Here is a 19,628-nt window from a genome sequence, read left to right on the forward strand (position 1 = left end):
GTTATCTTGCTAAAAATTCAGTGCCCAACTGAGATCAAACAGAGCTGAACTGAATTGTTTGTGTTTTACTTGTTTTGTAACTCGGTTCACTTCACAAACCATGAACCACGATCGCCGATAAAGTTGGACAAAATCACACAAAGCGCAAAAGAAACGCAAGTCTTTGAACGTGCTCAATGCTAACATGTAGCCACGAGCAAACGCTAAATAGGTAGCCGCTCGCTAACGCTAAGGTGATTACTACCGTTAAATTTAAACAATATCGCTCATGCTAATAACGCATTACTCTAAAACCCCGCTTCAGCAGAGTACACTGACGTTACTATTTCCAAATCAGATTAAGTTACTTATCAAAGTCGCCTTTAATTGATTTTATTTTTGAGCCTGTGCGAAAACACAAAGTAGACAGAGATCATATTTAGCAGTGATTCTGACAACAGTATGCCACATGTTCTCTAAAACCTTTGTAACAGTTGTGTTGTGTCGGTGAGAATGTCCACACCGCGGCCGTGTTCCTACCCTGACGTGGGGCGGAGGGTTCTTACGGAACTGGTCCCGGGCCAGGATGAGCTGGTACTTGGTGAGACTCCGCAGGTCTTTGTGGGCCATCACTCGGTTCTGGACCAGACGAGACATGAATTTCTCCAGCACCTTTCGCAAGGGGGGGGGGGGGGCGAACACAAAGACACACAGAGCACAAATTACAGGCCATTTCCTGTAACAAGCATGCATCAGCCTGAAGAAAAGCCTCCCGCTGGCACGAAGATTGAAAGAAGAGCTACACAACCATTTCTGTGGCTACAGGAGATCCTTCTCCTCCATCGCATACGCAACACGTCTGTGTTTTTTTTGGTGTTTTTTTTCTTCTTTACCGCTGACCTCTTTCTTAACAATGGGAAAATGGATTCCAAACAACTATTTATCCTCAGAACCAGATAACACAAGCTGGGCCACTTTTATTTGAACTTCAGCGGGAGGAATTGCTGCTCTGCAATCAGAACAAAATGTCAAAAGGATAACATTTAAAAAAAAAAATAAGGACATTTGATAACATCAACATTTTGTTTTGTTGGCATTCAACCGCCATGATAAGCAAAGGAGTGAATATTGGAAGACGTTCACTCCAGCAGAACATATAAACCATACAGCTCAGTAAAAACAGAGATTTTGCAATGAATGTGCCAATTGTTCAGTGAAGCCCAGCAGCCGGATAAATCAGAACGGAAGACAAATGAAGTCCATCGTGGTAAAAATAGTTCGACACAAGGTCTGCAGAATGTATTCCAAGCCTGTTGTCACACTGCCGCCATTCCCAGTGCACATATCAGAAAGACTGAACTGTGATTAAATGACATTTACATTTTGTTTTATATACTCCAACAATGTCTTTGTGATGCTTAACGAAGATCTCATTCAATTATATGGACGTAAACACCGTCTTATCTGAAGGTCCTCTTCTTCACTTTGAGGTGACAGATGTGACGGGCAGAAGATGGATTGGGTGAATGGTCACGACAAACAACACATTTATGAAGCGCTTTTCAGATAAAAAAATCACACAGGATGTACACAACGTATGGCGGGGCCTGACCACGCAACGCCAGGAGAGTGAAGATTCAAATTTTATAGTCGATTCAAAACTTGACTGGGATCCAATGGAGACTTTACCTTGTTCGTCTGCCTTGTTTGTTCTCCTGTGTCGCAGCAATGTCATCAAAAACCCAATTCCTGATATTCTGTAAACTGTATTTAGCAATAAACCCGATTCTGATCCTGAAATGGGGCTGATGTGGGCTGATGTGGGCTGATGTAGGCTGATGTTGGCTGATGAGGGCTGATGTAGGCTGATGTGGGCTGATGAGGGCTGTCTGCCAAGGATGGTGTTGTTGAAACAAGTGAAATTAGAATTGCAGTAGTCAAGGCGGGAGGAAATGAAGACGCGGACGATCGTTTCAAAAGGTCACGATAAAATAGCAATAAATGGCAGAAACTGTTTGACGCAATAATAACATGTCATTAGTTCCTCAGTGGAGCTGTTAAACTTCATTAATGCAACATAAACTGCAATTCTGGTGAACAGAACGAAACCTCATGTCTGCTCTCTTCAAAACTTTAATGTTTAAACCTGGTTTGCGGTTGAGGATGTGAGGCGGTGAGAGAAGCTGTGAGCCGCTGGTTCATCATGTGAACAGATGTGCAGGTGAAATGTGAGCGCGCTGCGGCAGATGGAATAACCAGCATCGACGCCGTTAACCTTTCAAGGAAGCGTGTACAGATGGATCACCTGGGGTGTTGTCAGGTGTTTCCATCTGCTCTGCTTTTACAATTCCTCACGTGTCTCGAAATGACCGCCTCCTGATGATCGGAGGAATTGTTGAATTCGTCGTAAGGAAATGATTAAAAATGCAATCTGAATATTCTGTCATTAACCAAAGTATTGTACTAATACGGAGGCAACATCCAGAAACAAGGATTGTATTAGTTACCATGGAAACATATTGCATCTCACTGAAAAACCTCATGATAGTTTCGATTGTTATTAGATTGCTGCTTGAGAATATTGGAGAAAATGTGCAAATGCATCATGAAACAATAAGACAAACCTCAGCATCTGTCTCACCTTTATTTAATGCAACAATAATTCAGTCACATTGACTGAAAACACTGATTGAAATTTCAAGTTCCTCTTTTATCTTCTTTTTAAAGCTCTTCTGACTTTAAAAAAAAACAACAACAAAAACTAATATGCCTATTTTTCTAAAGATTTAAAAAGTTACAAATGTCAAAAAACCACCTGATTGCGATTGATGGCTTGAAAATATCTTTGAACGTGACAAATTTCGATTTCTGTAAAACGTCGCGTCGTCTTGTTGCGGCTCATCCACCTTCAATTACTGCCGTCTATTACTGCAAGCCCTTATCGATACAAAAAAAAGGTGCTTTACCTTGAAGTGGATGAAAAACTGAGGCACTGGGATCAAGTTCACAGTGTGCTGGAGCCTTGTGGAGGTTTTTTTTAAATGATTTCCTCAAATTCTAAACACCGTCCACGCAAAAAAAAGCACAGATCTCAAAGTTTTAAGTGACTCATCAATTTACCTTAAACAAGCAGGGAGAGATTCTGTGGTTAAATGATGAGACTGCTGACTGAAGCTGATACAGCCCCCCCCCCGTGCACTTTCTCAGATGTCATCCGTTTGTTTGACTTGTGCGTCACGCCGCAGAAAAGTCGTGGAAAATTATAATCTCATTGAGATACTTTGCTCATCCAACATGCTGCTTCAAATTGAACCAATTTATTGAATTCTCCTGTAATTCGTTGCTGATGTTTCTGGTTTCTCAGCGCACAAATGAGTAATAATCCCAAAATAAATATCTAAGTAACTGGTTTAAAAGCTGAAATGGGAACAGGGTCGACGGGGAGGGTTTAACCCTCAAGATTCAACAGACATTCACACAACTTTACAGTGAGACGGAGTCGTCTTGAGTCGTGAGCAGCAGCTCTCCGTCGTGCTCGTTGGGCCGAGGTCAGACCTCTTTGGTTGGTTTAGGACTCTGGAGGAGGAGGAGGAGGAGGAGGAGGAATGCTTGAGGAGGAGGCTGACAGACAGGTGGAGCTCCATGTGGTCACTCGTTCAGATTAGGGGATTAACCGCGAAGCAGATTAGTAAGCTTAACCGTTTTAGTCTGAGTGGAATCGGCAGGGAAATAAAATAAAGGGAAGTGGTGTTACTCCACCGTGTCCTCCGCTGTGCTCTTACATCCAGTGAAACGTTTGAATCGCACTTTATGTCACCGACCACTGACTTCCAGTATCACCAAGTGGCATGAAGGTGAATGAGGGAGGAAGGAGGAGAAGAGGGAGGAGGGAGGAGGGAGGGGGAGAGGAGGTCACAGGAGGCAAGAGGGAGGAGGGAGGAGGCAAGGAGGTAGAGGAGGAGAGCAAGGGAGGAGGAGGGGGGGGGGGGGGGGGGGGGGGGGGGGGGCAGAGAGGGAGAGAGAGGAGCACTGATGGTGCTGATGAGGACTGCCGTTCTGAGCATGCTCAGAAGGACTCGGAGCCGATTGGCTGTTACACATGGAGCTAAGTGACGTTCAAAAGTCTGAGCAGGTGGCTATTAATACTCTCAATCCCACATGTCAACAATGGAGAGGGTAATGTAGATGGGTATGTGTGTGTGTGTGTGTGTGTGTGTGTGTGTGTGTGTGTGTGTGTGTGTGTGTGTGTGTGTGTGTGTGTGTGTGGTGTGTGTGTGTGTGTGTGTGTGTGTGTGTGTGTGTGTGTGTGTGTGTGTGTGTGCGTGTGTGTGTGTGTGTGTGCAAACAGACGATAGCGGGTCATTATATAACGTCCTCTCTACGTGCCTGTTTAAAGGGAGCACCATGGCAGGCGGCTGCAGCAGTGACACAGATCAGAAGGACGTCGTCTGTCCCTCACACTGCAGACGACGTCCTCATCAAATCGGCGTGAAACTGAACCGAAGAGAAGACGGCATTAGAATCCTCCACCCCCACCCCCCCCGGCACTGGGTGACAGACTCACTCCTTTCTCCTTTGAGTGCGTGTCGTTGTCAGGACAGCCGTCATAAGTGTGTGTGGAAGAGCGCATAATCACATGGAGCAAACAGTGCTGCACACAGGAAGCCACTGCTCAGCGCTCTACTGCTCTGCAATCACAACAAAAACATGGAAGGAGGATAAAAGAATAAAGCGCATTTGATGGCGTCAGCGTTTGGTTTTGTCATGGTAACCGTCACGATCATCATGGAAGTGAATATTGGAGGGAGTTGCTGAAGACCTTCAACTCCCGCATACGACATAATAGCTCGGTAGAAAAAACAGACTTTCAATAATGAATGCGTCGTCTTGTGTAAAGATCACCTGATTATATTATTTAACGATTTAAGAAACCAGTGTTTGAGGTTAGTTAGTAACACCACATAAAACCCTACGTCGTGTTGCTAAGTACTGTAATCAAGCATTCGCCTGCATTTTGAAAGCACAACAGTTACTTTTAATTGTTAAATTGCTCTTCATTTTTATGCTTTGTGCTTTTAAACAATAAGTAAAAAAATTAAAAATATGGTTGAGAAATGAGCAGAAGACGATGGAAAAGCTGTGAAGACGTCGAGATGAAATGACGGTTTGGGGGGAGAAAAAAAAGAGAGAGAGACGTAAAACGAGGCGCACGTGAACAGGACTTGACTGGACGGGCCGCACGCAAAAATACCGTCTGCCGTGGATGTTTACCACGTTTCCTCCGAGATGATTAAGGTCCCAGGGAAGCTGCACATGCAACAAGCTCCATCAAACCTTCTGGATCAGTGATCAGTGATTTCAAGCAGGAAGTCCGCTAGTTAACGGTTTTCATCCGTTGATCTCAGGACAACAAGAGCACAGTTGTAAATGACAGAAACGCTGTTGTTATTCTAGCTTCGTCTTTATAGTTTTCGCTATTTGTAATGTTGTGATCAACTGAAATTGTTTCCTTATATTTCACGTGAGGAATTCTGACGAACGCTTCACTCTGCGGTCTGACGCTTGTCAGTCTGGTTCTACACAAAAGGTCCCGAGTCCCAAAGCGACGTGTAACATGGGGAAGTCAAAGGCACATTTTGAAAAATATAAAAATGCCGTGAATATTTTTCGAATTGACTAATAAAAGTCAAAATCTTTTTTTCTTGCAAATTTGTGTTTGCGGTGAAGCGAAGGTGGAGCCTGGATGTCCTGGACAGACCCGAGACGCGTTCTGACGAGGGACGAAAGACACGTATAGTACAGACTTCTACGTTTTCAACGGTTTTCTGAACACGTTTACACTTTACACAGCTCACAAAATACTGCTTTTGATTAATATTGTCGCAGTTAAAAAAAAAAAAAAAAAAAGGAAGCCAAATACCAAACTAAACACAGAGAATCCATCCTATGACTCTTTCGATTTTCAAGCCGAGTTGAACCACTAGATCTGCTCAATTAATGGAGTTTTAATCGTGATTATGATTTTGGCTCCAGACGATCTCAGAATTCGTCTGCAGGAGGAAAAAGGATGATGTTGTGGAGTCGGAGGCGTCGTGTTCAGCAAGGAACTCCAAACTTTATCCTCCATGAACCCACACTTCTCAGTAACTCTTCTTTTCTCTCTCTCTCTCTCCAACATGAGAGCGCAGCGCCACACGCTGGTACACCAGAATACTACCGACCGGAAACCCTACCTCTCTACAAAATAAAGTTCCACCACTGTGCTGATCAGTTACGGTCATGATTCACCCAGTTACTGTGGGGCGGTGGGGAACTTTATTTTGTAGAGAGGAAGTAGTTTTGTTGTTGCACCTGTGAGAGAAAAGAAAAGAGTTTGTGAGAAGTGTGTTGGAATGGAGGATAAAGTTTGGAGTTCCTTGCTGAAACACGCCGCCTCCGACTCCCGTTCCTCATCTCGACACCTCCAACATTTTATTTTGGATCAATTTATCAAAGTATTTATGTTGAAGTATATCTATCTCTTATTGTAGTTTATTTATTTCTTATTTTCAAAACTGCGAGCAAGTCGAGAGCGCCGATCGTCACTCGCAATAAACAAGCGGCTGCGTCGTTGTTCCTCCTCACAGACCCGTTCCTCGGTGCTCAGTGCCTCAACGGAGGGGGTGATGGAAAATCGGAGCTGGTGGTCGCAGTTTGTTTTTTTTCCATACCGTCCACAATTGTTTTCGGTGGAAAATAAACAAATAATAAATTTTTCACAGGAAAATAAACACATTGTTTGTTTAGTTTGTAGAAATAAATACATGAATGCATAATAAATTATGTCCAAATATGACTCAAGCATGTATTGTGTTGCATTTAATGCTGTCCCCTATAATTAGTTCCACCCGTTGAACGTCAGATTATTTATACTTACAAGTAAAAATATTTGTGAAATTTGTAAGACAAAAATCTGAATTTTTTGAGGAAATATTTTTACTTTAAAATAATATACAGTATGTATATATGCCATTCTGGATACCTTGTATGTACTTTATTTTTAATGATTTATTTAACTTAGTTCCGGTTTAAATAAACCTCAAAAACAACACAAATGATGTAGAAAAAACAGACCAGTGCCAATAAAAATATAGTCTAATTGTTTATCTCAAGTGTTTCAGCATATTCCCACTGATACGTGACGCCCAATGTATAACTGACTCAAACGACTCATGATTCAAACACCCGGTTCACTTGGATGAACGACTCAAAAACCCTCGAGTCAGTTTAAGGAGTCAGGTTTCTCATCGCGAGAGAGTTGGAAGAGGGGGATGAGTAGGAGAAGGAGCAGGAGGAGGATAAGAGGAGGAGTGGGCTGGAGAAGGAAGGGGAGAAGGAGGAAAAAATAGGTGCAGGAGGAGGAAAACGAGGGCGAGGAGGTTGGAGCGACAGAGAGAGGAGGGGGCGGTATAGCAGTGGCAAGATCAACAGGGCGGGAGCAGCAGGAAGAGACGTCACGTTGCTCCGCCCCCTCCTCTGAGCAGACGTCACGTTGCTCCGCCCCCTCATCTGACTCCTCCTCCTCCTCCTGCTGCTCCGAGCAGGAGACGTCACGTTGCTCCGCACGGGAGGGGAAACGTCAGCGTTTGTTTTGTGCCGTTTTTAAAGTGCTCCTCGGACTAACATGACTATTATTCGGGAATAAGGCGGCGCGGGGGAAACATGCCCCGCCGTGTCGGCTGAACCTCACCCCGCTTGAACAGGCTCACCGAGCACCAGGCGGCAGCCGCGGGCGTCCTCACCCGGGCGAGTCGACCTCCGCCGGACGCACTCTCCAACAAAGCGTCGCTCGAGCTCCGCTCGGACTGATCTCCTCCGTAAAACTCGGGTTGTTTTTTTTACGAGTTCCGAGCCAGTGAGTTGTTTCCGGGGTTTGGGAATGGACCGAGGCGGCTGTCAGATGAGCGGCGGAGGAGGAGGAGGTGGAGGTGGAGGTGGAGGCGGAGGAGGCGGCGGCGGCTCCGGCCCCGACCGAGGGGGGATGATCACCCTGGAGGACCTGGAGTCGTTCTCCGAGGACCAGCTGTCGGACTCGGGGAATGGCAGCCTGGAGGAGGGGGAAGCCATGGAGGACGACGAGCGCCTGCTGCACTACTGGCAGGACGTGGCTCGGGGACACCAGGTGGAGGTCTCCCAAGGTAGGACGGGGAGCCGATCCGGTCCAGGATCAGTTCTTAAAACTACCGCGGTTGTTGGAGGCAGCAGGTCTGGCCTTTTTAGATGGAGGTGATCGAAGCACTTTGACCTAATTCTGCAGCTTTCGTTCCCAAAACAGACGTTTTCACCCATTTAAGACGCATAAAACTGGAGTTTACGTTGAACTTATCACATCTAAAAAATGTAAAGAAGAGCTGGGAACACTTTATTACACTTTATTACCTTTTAAAGGAGCAGTTTCACCATTGTTCGCGGCTTTCTTTCATATTATCAATTTACACTTTCAGATGTTTTAACCATTTCAGCAATTTTATCTTTTTCATTCAATATTTTGATCCACATCGTTTTACCTTTAAGAAAAAAAAACTTTTTTTTTTCTCCCCCATTGGCAGTGAAACTTTTCCAGAGATACTCAATATAGTTGCCATGCACATTTGACTGTAGAAACTATTACACTATCCCATATTCCAGATGTGTCCTCATGCTGCAAGAAAAAAGCTTTAAAATCCGCGAAAAGTTTGTCTTTCCACTGAACTTGGTTTCCACTTGGCGGCTGCAGAGCCATGGGTTGAACACCTCTGACCTAGTTTCCGGGAGGCACATAGATAAACCAGTTCCAACTGGGACATTTCCAAGCCTTCAGGCAGCTCCGAGTCCAACTGTGAAGCAATTAAACAAAAGCCACAGCCGTACACAAACAAGCAGATGGGAGAGATCCTCGGAATCCTAACTGCATCCACAAAGTGCTCAGAGTCCAGCTTTCTGTTGAATTACAGCCTGATATTTAATACTCGTGTGCCATGTTGCCCCCGCTTGATCTGCCTCTGTCAGCTGAAAATATTCTCCAGATCAACAAAGAGGAAACCCACTTATACCTGTTGGGCAGAAAACAAGGAACACAAGTGTAGCAATATCAGGAAGAACAATTCTAATGACTTGTTATTTTCATCTATTGACCCGCCCTGTGTGCCTGCTGAGTTTAGATTTAGGTCAGGAGGAGGTCGACACAATCCCAGTAAAAAAAAAAAAAATTATAATGCAGCCTCATCATATCGTCACCCAGAATCCTCCACGAAGCCCGAGAGACAAACCGGGAGCCACACGGTCGAACCTCTGCTCGCTTAAAGACAACTCTCAAAGTGGAAGCTGCAAAAAATCTCGCCCAGAAAGATCCACGTTCAAACCTGCCCAACTCTTAGTGTTTCTGTTTATTCTGAAAGAAGTTCCACAAAAAACAAAAACGGGGCCATTATGGGATCGACCTGCATCAGGGTCCAGTCACAGCACATGAAAAGCTGCTTTGTTTCACTCTGGAATGCAAAGAATAATCCCACAAATTAGTCACAGTGTTGATTTGTACACTTTTAACTGTTAAAGTTGTTTCCCCCATCACTTTTAATCTGACACGCCAAATAAAACTCTATCAACTAAATTGAGAGCGACTCAGCTCTTCTGTATTTACACATGTGGCCTGTTGTTGACTATAATGCTGCTCATCTCTCTGGAGCCCTACAGGCTGACTGAGGGTACGTCCACACAACCGTGTTTACATGCAGATAAGATAAACTGTATTGTTCTTATAAAAGGCGCAAAACTTCACATTCCCTCTGAGAGATTGTTCAAACTATACGGCTGTACAATTTACAGAGGACTGGGACTCGTGTCTCCACACACTTCACATTCATACTCTGCAAAGTGGAAGATTACATTTTTAAATAGGAAAAAAATTTAAATATTAATCACAATGAATTCAACAAAGACTGTAAATAACTCATTAAAAACCTAGGGCTGCTCCATTATGGCAAAACAAAATCATAATTCTGATTATTTTGGGCAATATTGAAATCACTATTATTTATTATTTGTGTTTTTGATTTTGGAACAGCATTTATTAAACATGTTTTAAAAAAAAACCTCTCCTGTTGAATATATAAACATATCTTGTAATGTAGTAGTAAAAAAATTTACTGTTGTACTGCATTAAATCTTTTTAAAATAATAAATAACTTTAGATACTAATATAAACTGCAGTAATGACTCGTGTTTTGCATTATATGTTTAAACTTTGGCCGTCCTGTGAAGTTCTTGAAGCTAAGTAATGCTATTAGCCACCGTTAGCATGACTTAGCTTTAAAATCACACGGAACCTAAACCACTGGTGTAACGCGCTGTTATTATCATCAATATATGTTAGTTTACTGCAGGTATAACAACGGCGAGCAAGAAACCATACATTCGTAACAGTTTCCGGGAAATTTAAAAGTAGTAGCTTACTGCTAAGTAGCTAGCGCCTGCGCGTTCGGGTCAAATGTGTCGTCATTTCCTGTCTGACAGTGGAGGCTGCACCGGGAAATGCCAGAGTGGCGGTCCCGCAGCCAAATGATACCACACGACGAAAAACACCACACAAATCGTTGTTTTTTTTCCCGGAGGCGTGGAGCTGCTCTGGTCCGTTTCTTCGCATTTGAAGGAGCAGTAACGTGGACGTGAGTGGAAACGGACAATCCGGGACTTTGCATCTAACTCTTGACACCAGCTGAGGTCTGGGGGGGGGGGGGGGGGGGGGGGGGGGTCAGAGAGGTCTGTACAGAGACTGAGAGCTTACTGCTGTACTCTAATCAGTACGGAGAGTCAGGGCAAGGAGGATAAGCTCATCATGCACCTGATTTACCTCTTCACATTGTTGTTGTTTTTTTAATCACTGTAGTGAATATTTGATTTTCCTTACGCCGTTTGAATAAGAGCTGCTGAATTAATGTGCGGGGTGAAATAAAATATGGATATTTGCAATTGTTTCCTGCTGGTTGGTAGAAAGGCTCCGTTATGCTTTCCACGGGGGAAACCGCACAAGAGGACGTGTGTGTGATTTATACTCCCGTGTGGCTGATCCTCGCAATCCGCCAGGGCCAGTGCATCACAAAAGTCCAGGTCCCACTGCACTGTGTGTGCCTCAGGCCTTTGTGCATCTCCACTGGCAAAAGTTGTGGATAATACCTAAAGAACTGTAAATAACAGTTCCAATTTTATTTGTAAAACATTTTTTTGGTCACCCCTCTGTTGAGGTGCCCAGCGATACGGAATAGGGAGGAGCGACGATGTCTTGTACTTGTACTTTGGCAGGAGAATGTGCTCAGGAAATACAGGGCCGCATTAAATTAGACATTTAATTCCACTTTTTTAATGCCAGTGAGATTCTTCGGAAAAAATAAAGACGAGAATGTAAAAATAACTTGTACGTGCGTTTGATTGGCTTTTTCCACATTTATGTTTTCGAGTCTCTCCAAAACCAAATAGTCAGTCCTCGTCTTCGGTTTCGTTTTTTTTCCCTCCGTGCGTCTTGGTCTGCTTTGTTAGAAGAATTTTGAGGTGAAAGAAGCAAGAGGTTTTCCATTTCAGAAGGGGGGGGGGGCTGCTTGAATGACGTAATTCCTCAGGGACACATCGACGGATGCAGAACGAACGAGAAAACCATTGTTTCATTATCTGTCATTTAAGGTAAAAACTCATTTAGCTGCCTTCTCTTTCTGGTATAATTTGTCGCCACGGTGTGGCTTCATGCCAGTGATACCAGCTTTGGTTTGATCATGTATCGCTCCGGCAGACTCCTGAGACACATTGGAACTGTAATGAATTCCCACATGGAGAGTGAACTCTCGCCGTTACAACCTCAACGACGCTGCCATTCCAAACAAAGGAGACATTATTTGCTTGGTTATTGTCGGTGACTCATCTCGGAGCAAAATGAGGTTAGGGGAGCTCATATTCTCAAGTGCGACGCAAGCACAAAAAAAAATAAAAAAAGGCTCGGGAGTTTGTAAACAAGATGGAATTCATTGTTCCAGAGACGCCGGCCAAGAGCAGCTTAGCAGCTCCCGCTCTTGTGTGGACGTGTCGCCATCCCACATTATGGAAGTCCAAGGGAATCGCTCGTACTTTTGGGACCTTTCATTTGTACTTGAAACGCCGGGAACAAGACTTGGCCCATGTTCCACATTAGCACACATTTTGTTGTTGCAAAAGTTTGTCGGCACAACTTTTCGCATAACCTAAGCCTTCAGCAGTGCGGTTATCAAAGAGTGTGATATGAAATAAATCATTACCGAGTGCATCGCAGCAGTTTAATTTTTAACACCGTATCCCGGTTGCTGATAAAAAAGGCTGAACACTTATTTTAGAAGTATGTGGTTGGGAGCCGGGGCCAGAGTGAGCACCCGTTCTTTGTCTTTCCACCGCCAAAAAAAAAGAAAAAAATGTGAAATTGGATAATTTCCCACGGCACACCTGACAAGATCTCGCGGAACACCAGTGTGCCGCGGCACAGTGGTTGAAAAACACTGGCTTAAACCACAACAAAGGGGGAATAGGAAAATAAAAGCATCACTATTAAAATGGCTTAAAACAGCTAAATATATATTCAAATGTCTCCTGTGGTAATAATAATAATAATAATAATAAATGTAGTTATTAAAATCCAGATGTGGCCCAGAGAATTAGTCATTTTAAAAGATCTTGTGTGGCTCCAGATGAATTTCGTCCCCGTCTTTCCCAGTCTGGATTTAGCAGAGCTCTGATGAAGTCCACTTCCGGTAGTTTGTGGCCTGGAGTTTCTCCGCATCGCTCTCACAAACGTTGCCAGCAGTTTAGGTTATATGTATGATCTGAAACCTTTATTTTAATTAAGGCGAGAAACTTGTTTTTGTGACAGCATCCTCCGCATCTATTCTTCCCATCTGTTCTTTTTTTTTTTTTTAAAGGAGCCACCATGACAAATCTCTATTTTGCACTAATCCCCCCGTGGTTTGCTTTGTGTGACAGATATGGCCGAACCCATCCAGCAGCTGACCAGCAACAACCAGGGCCGCAGTAACAGAGAACCTGTTCCTTTCACTCTGCTCGGACGCAAGGACAAGGTACTACTCACATCTGGTTACTCCAGCACACTCCGTATGGACCGTCAGCTGCATAACAGCTTGCGTTACATTCATATTTAAGATTTTTCGTAAAAAAATGACAACGAGTTCTCCCTGTCTGAGCTGCGTCAGCTAATTATTCCTGACAAAATGATCGTGTCACACAATATCATAAGCTCCTTAGAGGACCGTATAAATAAAAAGGGGGTAATGGGATTAACTTGAGTAAATTAGTTGTGAGGGGGGGGGGGGGAGAACTTGGCTGGAGAGTCCCGTTAAACAAAGTGATTGCAAAGTGATCCCTATTTATAGATAAACTCATCTACCCACACTATAGAATCTTATCATAATGTCAACGTCGGTGTGTCATAAAACACTGACCTGTGATTAATATTCTATTTTCCCCACACTGTATATTCATTCTCTTCATGTTTGACCGATCAGATAAAGAACAGTCAACAAACTACTCTTCCTGTGAAAGTCGGTACGTGGAAACTGAGCACAAAAAAACAACAACAACAAAAAAAAAAAAACAGCAAAATCCTCAGCGAGTGTAAATGAAGCCATGCAGCATTAATGTTGACCTCGATAAAGATTAAATGAAAAAGGTGTGATTCTGATTCAGAGCTTCAGACCGGCCTGAACACGTTTTCAATTTAACAGGTCAACATGTGATTATGTTGGCTGGAAAAAGGTTTTTCATTAGATGTGTCTGTTAATGTCCAACGGTGTTTGAGGTTTAACGCCCCCCCCCACAGTGTGGAGAGCTGCTCTACGAGAAGCGCCACTATGAGAAGGGCCACTGGGCTTGTGTAACGCTGCGCGAGGACACGTATGAGCAGAGCATCTGCTACGGCTTCATGAGGATAATGAGATACATCTGCCAGCAAAACTCCTCCGGTGAGTCCAAAGAAAGAAGAGTACTGAGCTCAACCTCTTCCAAGTCTTGCTCTTTTTCTTATGAGCACCTCCTCCCCCCCCCCCCTCTACAGGTGACTACCTGGGCATGACCCTGCCGATCGTGACGGTGGTCCGCACAGACGAGGACCACTCCGCAATTTCCCACGACGTCACGGTGGCGTACTACCTCCCCACTGAGCATCAGGCCCAGCCGCCGCAGCCCGAAGACGCCGGGATCGCCATCGAGGAGTGGCCCGCCGCCGTCGTGTACAGCAGGTCGGAGGAGACGAAGAGCTGCGCTCAGTTAAAAGTGCTCACGACACCAAAAAAACAACAAAAAAAATGTTAGGGGAAAAAAAGCAAGAAATAAGCGCGAGTCCTGGCTGACTCCACGGTTGGGGGGGCTTTTCCACCCCAAAAAAGATCCAGGTGTTCGTTCTGGTCCAGGGCCAGATTTAGCACCGGTTCTTAGCCCCGGCCAATCAGGGGCTCAACGGGTGCTAAGCCGGCCCCACATGGGCGGAGTTATCTCTACCTATGAGGGCGGAAGAGATGCGTCACTGGCATTTTAAAATATATTGTAGTATTGACATATTGTAGTAGACAGTATATTGAAAGATCATTCAGTAGCTCATTCAATATAGTGTTGAAAATTCACAACAAGAAAAAACGCACCACAGAGAGAAGCGTCCTCGACGGGACTTCACCAACTCCTTCTGCATTCGCTTTTCAGTGGCCCACAGTTGTACAAAGGGTAAATATGTCAACAGAGTGCACGTCTAATGACGGAAAATGTGCCTTTCGCTGTTATTTTTCCACGGCAAACATGATAAAATAAGGTGTCACAAGCACTTTAAAGTTGCAGTCTTGACTTGTCTTTGTTCCCGCTTTCCCTTCTTTATCTCGCATGTCTGCAATCCAGTGTTTCAATCCTTTTTCTGCTTCCTGTCCTGACGTAAAGTTGAAATAATGAAGTAAAGGACTCATCTGAATCATTTGACATGCAGAGCCTGAATGAAACAGGCGGTGGGGGGGGCGGGGGGCTTTAGCATCCCGTAAATTTCCCGCGTAGATACAGAAATTTATGTAAATTTTAGTGCTGCCAATCAATAACATTTTTTTCAACTATTTAATTGCAATTTTCTGTAATTAATCGCATTGTCTTTCGACTTAAGACTGAAATCAATGTAGAATCAACACACAGAAAGTCCATTTAAATTTAAAGATCACACACACACACACACACACACACACACACACACACACACACACACACACACACACACACACACACACACACACACACACACACACACACACACACACACACACACACACACACACACACACACACACACACACACACACACACGTTTTAAGGAGTTAAACATTTTAAATCAATGCGTGCTTTTTTGACAGCGCGAGTAAATGTCCCACATGCTTCGTCTCGCCCCCGGTTCACCCTCCGCTGTCTTTTCTCCTGCAGACCGTTCGGTGGTCCGACCAACGAGGTGACCATCATGGATCAGATCACGATGATGGCCGAGCTGCTGGACACTCCCGCCGTCTGCGTCCGCGACTCCTTCATCGTGGCCGGCTACACCAACCCCGCTCACAGCAACCGTCAGAATGAGATCTGGTTCCTGGAGCGCCGCTGAGAAGCGGTGGGAACGACGGCGTCCGGCCCCAGACCCCCCCCCCCCTCCCCCGTACAGACTCCCTTAACACTGCCCCAGCTCAGCTACAGCCTCAGGTGCAACGTCATCTTTCGTCCCCACCCTATCTGAAACAACCACCAGCCTCACACACACTCCAAAGCTATTGGGTTCGGATTTTTTTTTTTCTTTTTCTTTTTCTTTGAAAGAACATAGCTTCGCCCTTACTCTAAACCTCAGTGAATCTCCCATCAGCATCCTCTTATAGAGAAAAAGTCATTTCACCCTCAAGAACTGATGTCCATCACTGCCAGATGCTGCGAGGAGAAGTATTCGCCTCCTTTCCGAAAGCACAGTCGTGAAACGAAATGGAGCCGTTGTAATGAGCATGGAAACCACTGAGTGGTGTCAGAAACATGCAGCCGCCTAGAATCCGTGTGCAGAGAAAACCAGGATCCCAGTAGACGTGCAGCCTTATCGTGCTCTTTTTGTCTCCGTCGCACAGCCGCCATGTCTGTTCAGTGTAGAGCGGCTGTCACCCTCTTTCCGCTGTCGTTATTTAATTCACTGCGAGTCACACGCCGACGTGATGCCAGTCACACTGCATATTGTGTTTCAATTAAAAAAAAAAAAAAAAATAGAAAGAAAAAAAAAAAAGACAAAAAAAAAAAAGTGCAATATTTATGAGATGATTAAGAATCACAAATATGCGTTCCGGGTTCAGGTGTAGTTGCAGCGGGTTGGAGGAAGATCTCAGACAAACACACCGTCGCTTCAACCTTTCAGGAGCTCAACACAAATAGAGAAACACCCAGAAACTAATGAATGTAAAAGCCACAACAAACTTCGCCGCTCCAAACCAAATGCTGAATATCTCTCTGAATTTACTGCTGAATGACAATCAAAGTACTTTAGCCCTCCGCTGTGGAGCTACATGTGGCTCTATGGCCCATCTGTACTGGACATTTTGACCTCGACTTTTGTCATGTTGAGAGCAGATAATAATACGTAATTATTCTCTCAAAGTCGAAGGTACAAATGTTCCAGTTAAAGTAAAAGAAAAGCCGAATGTTAAAATCTGCCTCCTCAAACCGAGTCTCCTGAGGCTGCCTTCCTCTTCGTCAGCTGAGAAATGTTTCGAAAGTCTCCTCTTGGTAAGATAACGGGATTAAATCCAAAATAAATAGGTTTCAGAGGACAATAGAGTTTTGCTCACTTTCTTTAACCGACAGCCCCGGTGCGTTGAGACGACCACACAAACTACTGAAGAGCTGTGATGAAGATCTGAAACCAATCAAATTAAACAGCAAGACAACGCAACGTACATTTTTGCATGTATAGATAAATACACGGATAATGCTCATTCTGAAGTTAAACTTGTTTTGTGGCTCTTTTTGGTAAAAAGGTGTCTCGGTCATGGAGGTTTGCAGACAATATTCCTGTTCTCTGAAGAAAAAACGGTCCAATGCAATGCATTCCTTGATCACACAGGAGTAGATACCTCAGCGTCTCTCTTTCCTACACTGTGTTCATACTAGCTATCCTTCACTCGCATCCAAAAGACAAGTGGATCATCTCTACTGTCAGACAGATTGATCAGATCAAGTTAATTCCTTTTCACTGCGTTTAAGTTTTTGTCGCGGATTAAGGTGTAAATAACAGCGGCCTGTGGAGGAGGACGTGTTTGAATTACAAGCAGAAAGTCCACAGTAAGTCTTTCTACTGTGAAATGCACACATGGAGCTGGGAAACTTGTCAAACATCACTGTGTGAAGATTTGTACAAGGACAGACGACATAATCCCGATCCCCACTGTGGCTCCCCAAACATGACCCCCCGACCCCCCCGTCCGTCAGCTCCTTGGAGCGCCATATTGTGTCCGCACCTTAAAAATGAGATTCAGAAAAGGAATTGCCCCCGATGGGATTAATAAAGTCTGATTAGTAGTTTAATCTGTTCGATTCCACCCTAAAACAATGAGTCGTCCACATATTCCCATCGCTAAAAAGGAAACTAGCAGTTGGTGTTGTGTTGGGAAGGTGGCCCAGTCTTAAAGTCGATATCAAGGCATTCAGATCCAAAGAACTTCTTTTGCATTCAATGATTGTAGCGTCAGTATGATGTTAAACTCTGTGACAAGTGTGCGAACACTCGCAAAGCCATGATACATGTAAGTTAGTTTTTTTTTCCCTTTAAGAGCATGGTTATATGGGAACATCAAGTGCGTGGATTTTATTTGATTTTTTTTTAGTGTTTTGCAAAAGTGTGCTGTACTGTGAAAACTCAAAGTGCAACAAGAGCTACTGTGGTTTTCTTGGTTCAATAAAGATGTGCTCGTCTCCTCGTCTTTTGAAATCTACAAGATGTGCTTGTCGTTCGTTACTGCAGCAGTGTCACGCATTTTCAACTTCTGATGATAGCCAACGATGCCAATCGAGCTAAATTATGCTTCGACAGTTCTTTATGAAAACAAAAGAAGCTTGAAACATATTTCCTGATATATAAACTTCACCACCTCATTGTATACCTTTATTTAACCAGGTGAGTTCCATTGAGGGCGCAGGATCTCTTTTCAGGGAGCCCCGACCAAGACGACACCAGAACCAAGTTCCATGCAACAAACCAATAGAATGTGCCTCCATACCATTCACCACATTTTTGAAATTCCTAATCAAGATCAGTTCTTAGAGCTGTAGTTCAACCTGCAAGTTATCCCAGGCTGCAGGGGCAGAGAACACAACAGCTCCTTCGCCAAGTTCAGTGCAAACCTTAGGAACGGTCAATGAAAGGATGTTATTTTAGCACAGACAATCGCTGGTTTCAATTCAAATATGCCCGGTAAGACAAGAATAGGCCAAGGATGGATTTATAGATAAGATTGTACCAGTTTGTGAGTCTGAGAAAGGTTAGGGAGGGCCAGCTATGCAACCTGTGACAAACCTCAACCAGCCATGGTACACAGTGACAAACCTCAAAGAACCATGGTACACAGTGACAAACCTCAAAGAACCATGGTACACAGTGACAAACTTCAAAGAGCCATGGTACACAGTGACAAACTTCAAAGAGCCATGGTACACAGTGACAAACCGCAAAGAACCATGGTACACAGCGACAAACTTCAAAGAACCATGCTACACAGCGACAAACTTCAAAGAGCCATGGTACACAGTGACAAACTTCAAAGAGCAACCCAATCACGGCCTCCGGCCCCTTTAGATGCCATCTACCTGAAAAGCACACAGGTTACACCCCAGGTGTCCCTGACCTGGAATCTGGCCTCGTCTCACATGCTAATCTGCTAAGCTAACTCGCCTCGCAGGACCTGGCGAATAAGCTTGTGATCCGTAACCCTCGCGCCCCCTTTAGGCCGTCCCCCAAATATCAGCTCAACTGAACTTTGTTAGCATGCAAACTACTAAAAATTCTTTCAATCAATTCAAAATGCTGCTGCAGAAGAAGAGAGATGTTATTACTCTCTTATTATTAACACAGGAGCAGAGGAGAATACGATTTTTAACGATGAATACTAACCTCTCCATGTGAATGTGACAAGATTCAACTGGGCCTGAACAAAAAAGTTGCTTGCATGACTGGTTCATTTTTACGATTAGTTTCGTTATCCGCCATCAAACTGTTCCTGCGTCACCCACACTGTATTTACTGCTGAATGCGGCGTTTTCTTTCAGCTGACAGGAGGAAATGAGCACGCAGAAAAAAGCAGAGAGCTCATTATTATTTCCAGAAGAGAATTAAAGGCGGCGGGGAAACGAGGGCAGGCCCAGCAGGGGGAGGATGCAGCCCAGTCCAAACTTTCCAGGGCAGGTGCCACATTCCAGTCGTCCACCGGACCGAGACAAACACAGCGAGCAGGTCGAGTCCAGTCACAATCCAGAGAGGTTCACGTCGACCGTAGATAGAGCGCGGCGCCGCAGAGAGCAGCAAGGTGCTGCTTTCAAGAAATATTAGCTTCTTTCATGCCAACTGG

The 19,628-nt window shown here is 44.4% G+C and overlaps 2 protein-coding genes across 3 annotated transcripts in view; one reads left to right on the forward strand and one right to left on the reverse strand.

Annotated features, from left to right (window-relative positions):
- fancm (FA complementation group M) overlaps positions 1–19,628 on the reverse strand; it is a gene marked incomplete at its 5' end in the record, with an annotated part of 40,109 nt that overhangs the window by 15,405 nt on the left and 5,076 nt on the right. Inside the window, one exon of the mRNA XM_080512689.1 lies at positions 520–651. Within this exon, the coding sequence (XP_080368815.1) occupies positions 520–651 (132 nt within the window). The remainder of the gene's footprint in view (positions 1–519; positions 652–19,628) is intronic.
- soul3 (heme-binding protein soul3) lies at positions 7,571–17,987 on the forward strand. 2 transcript variants are annotated; one of them, XR_013936997.1, is made up of 5 exons: positions 7,571–8,156; positions 12,991–13,085; positions 13,844–13,985; positions 14,078–14,739; positions 15,472–15,607. XR_013936997.1 is itself a non-coding variant. In XM_080512713.1 (5 exons), exons 1-5 carry the CDS (start codon positions 7,898–7,900, stop codon positions 15,641–15,643), a joined length of 852 nt encoding a protein of 283 aa, XP_080368839.1. In that variant the 5' UTR covers positions 7,571–7,897; the 3' UTR covers positions 15,644–17,987. The 2 variants fall into 2 exon arrangements, 1 of the variants encoding a protein (XP_080368839.1); XM_080512713.1 differs by having other exon boundaries at positions 14,078–14,261; positions 15,472–17,987.

This window comes from Blennius ocellaris (genome assembly GCF_963422515.1).
Source record: "Blennius ocellaris genome assembly, chromosome: 17".
Classification (NCBI taxonomy): Eukaryota; Metazoa; Chordata; class Actinopteri; order Blenniiformes; family Blenniidae; genus Blennius; species Blennius ocellaris.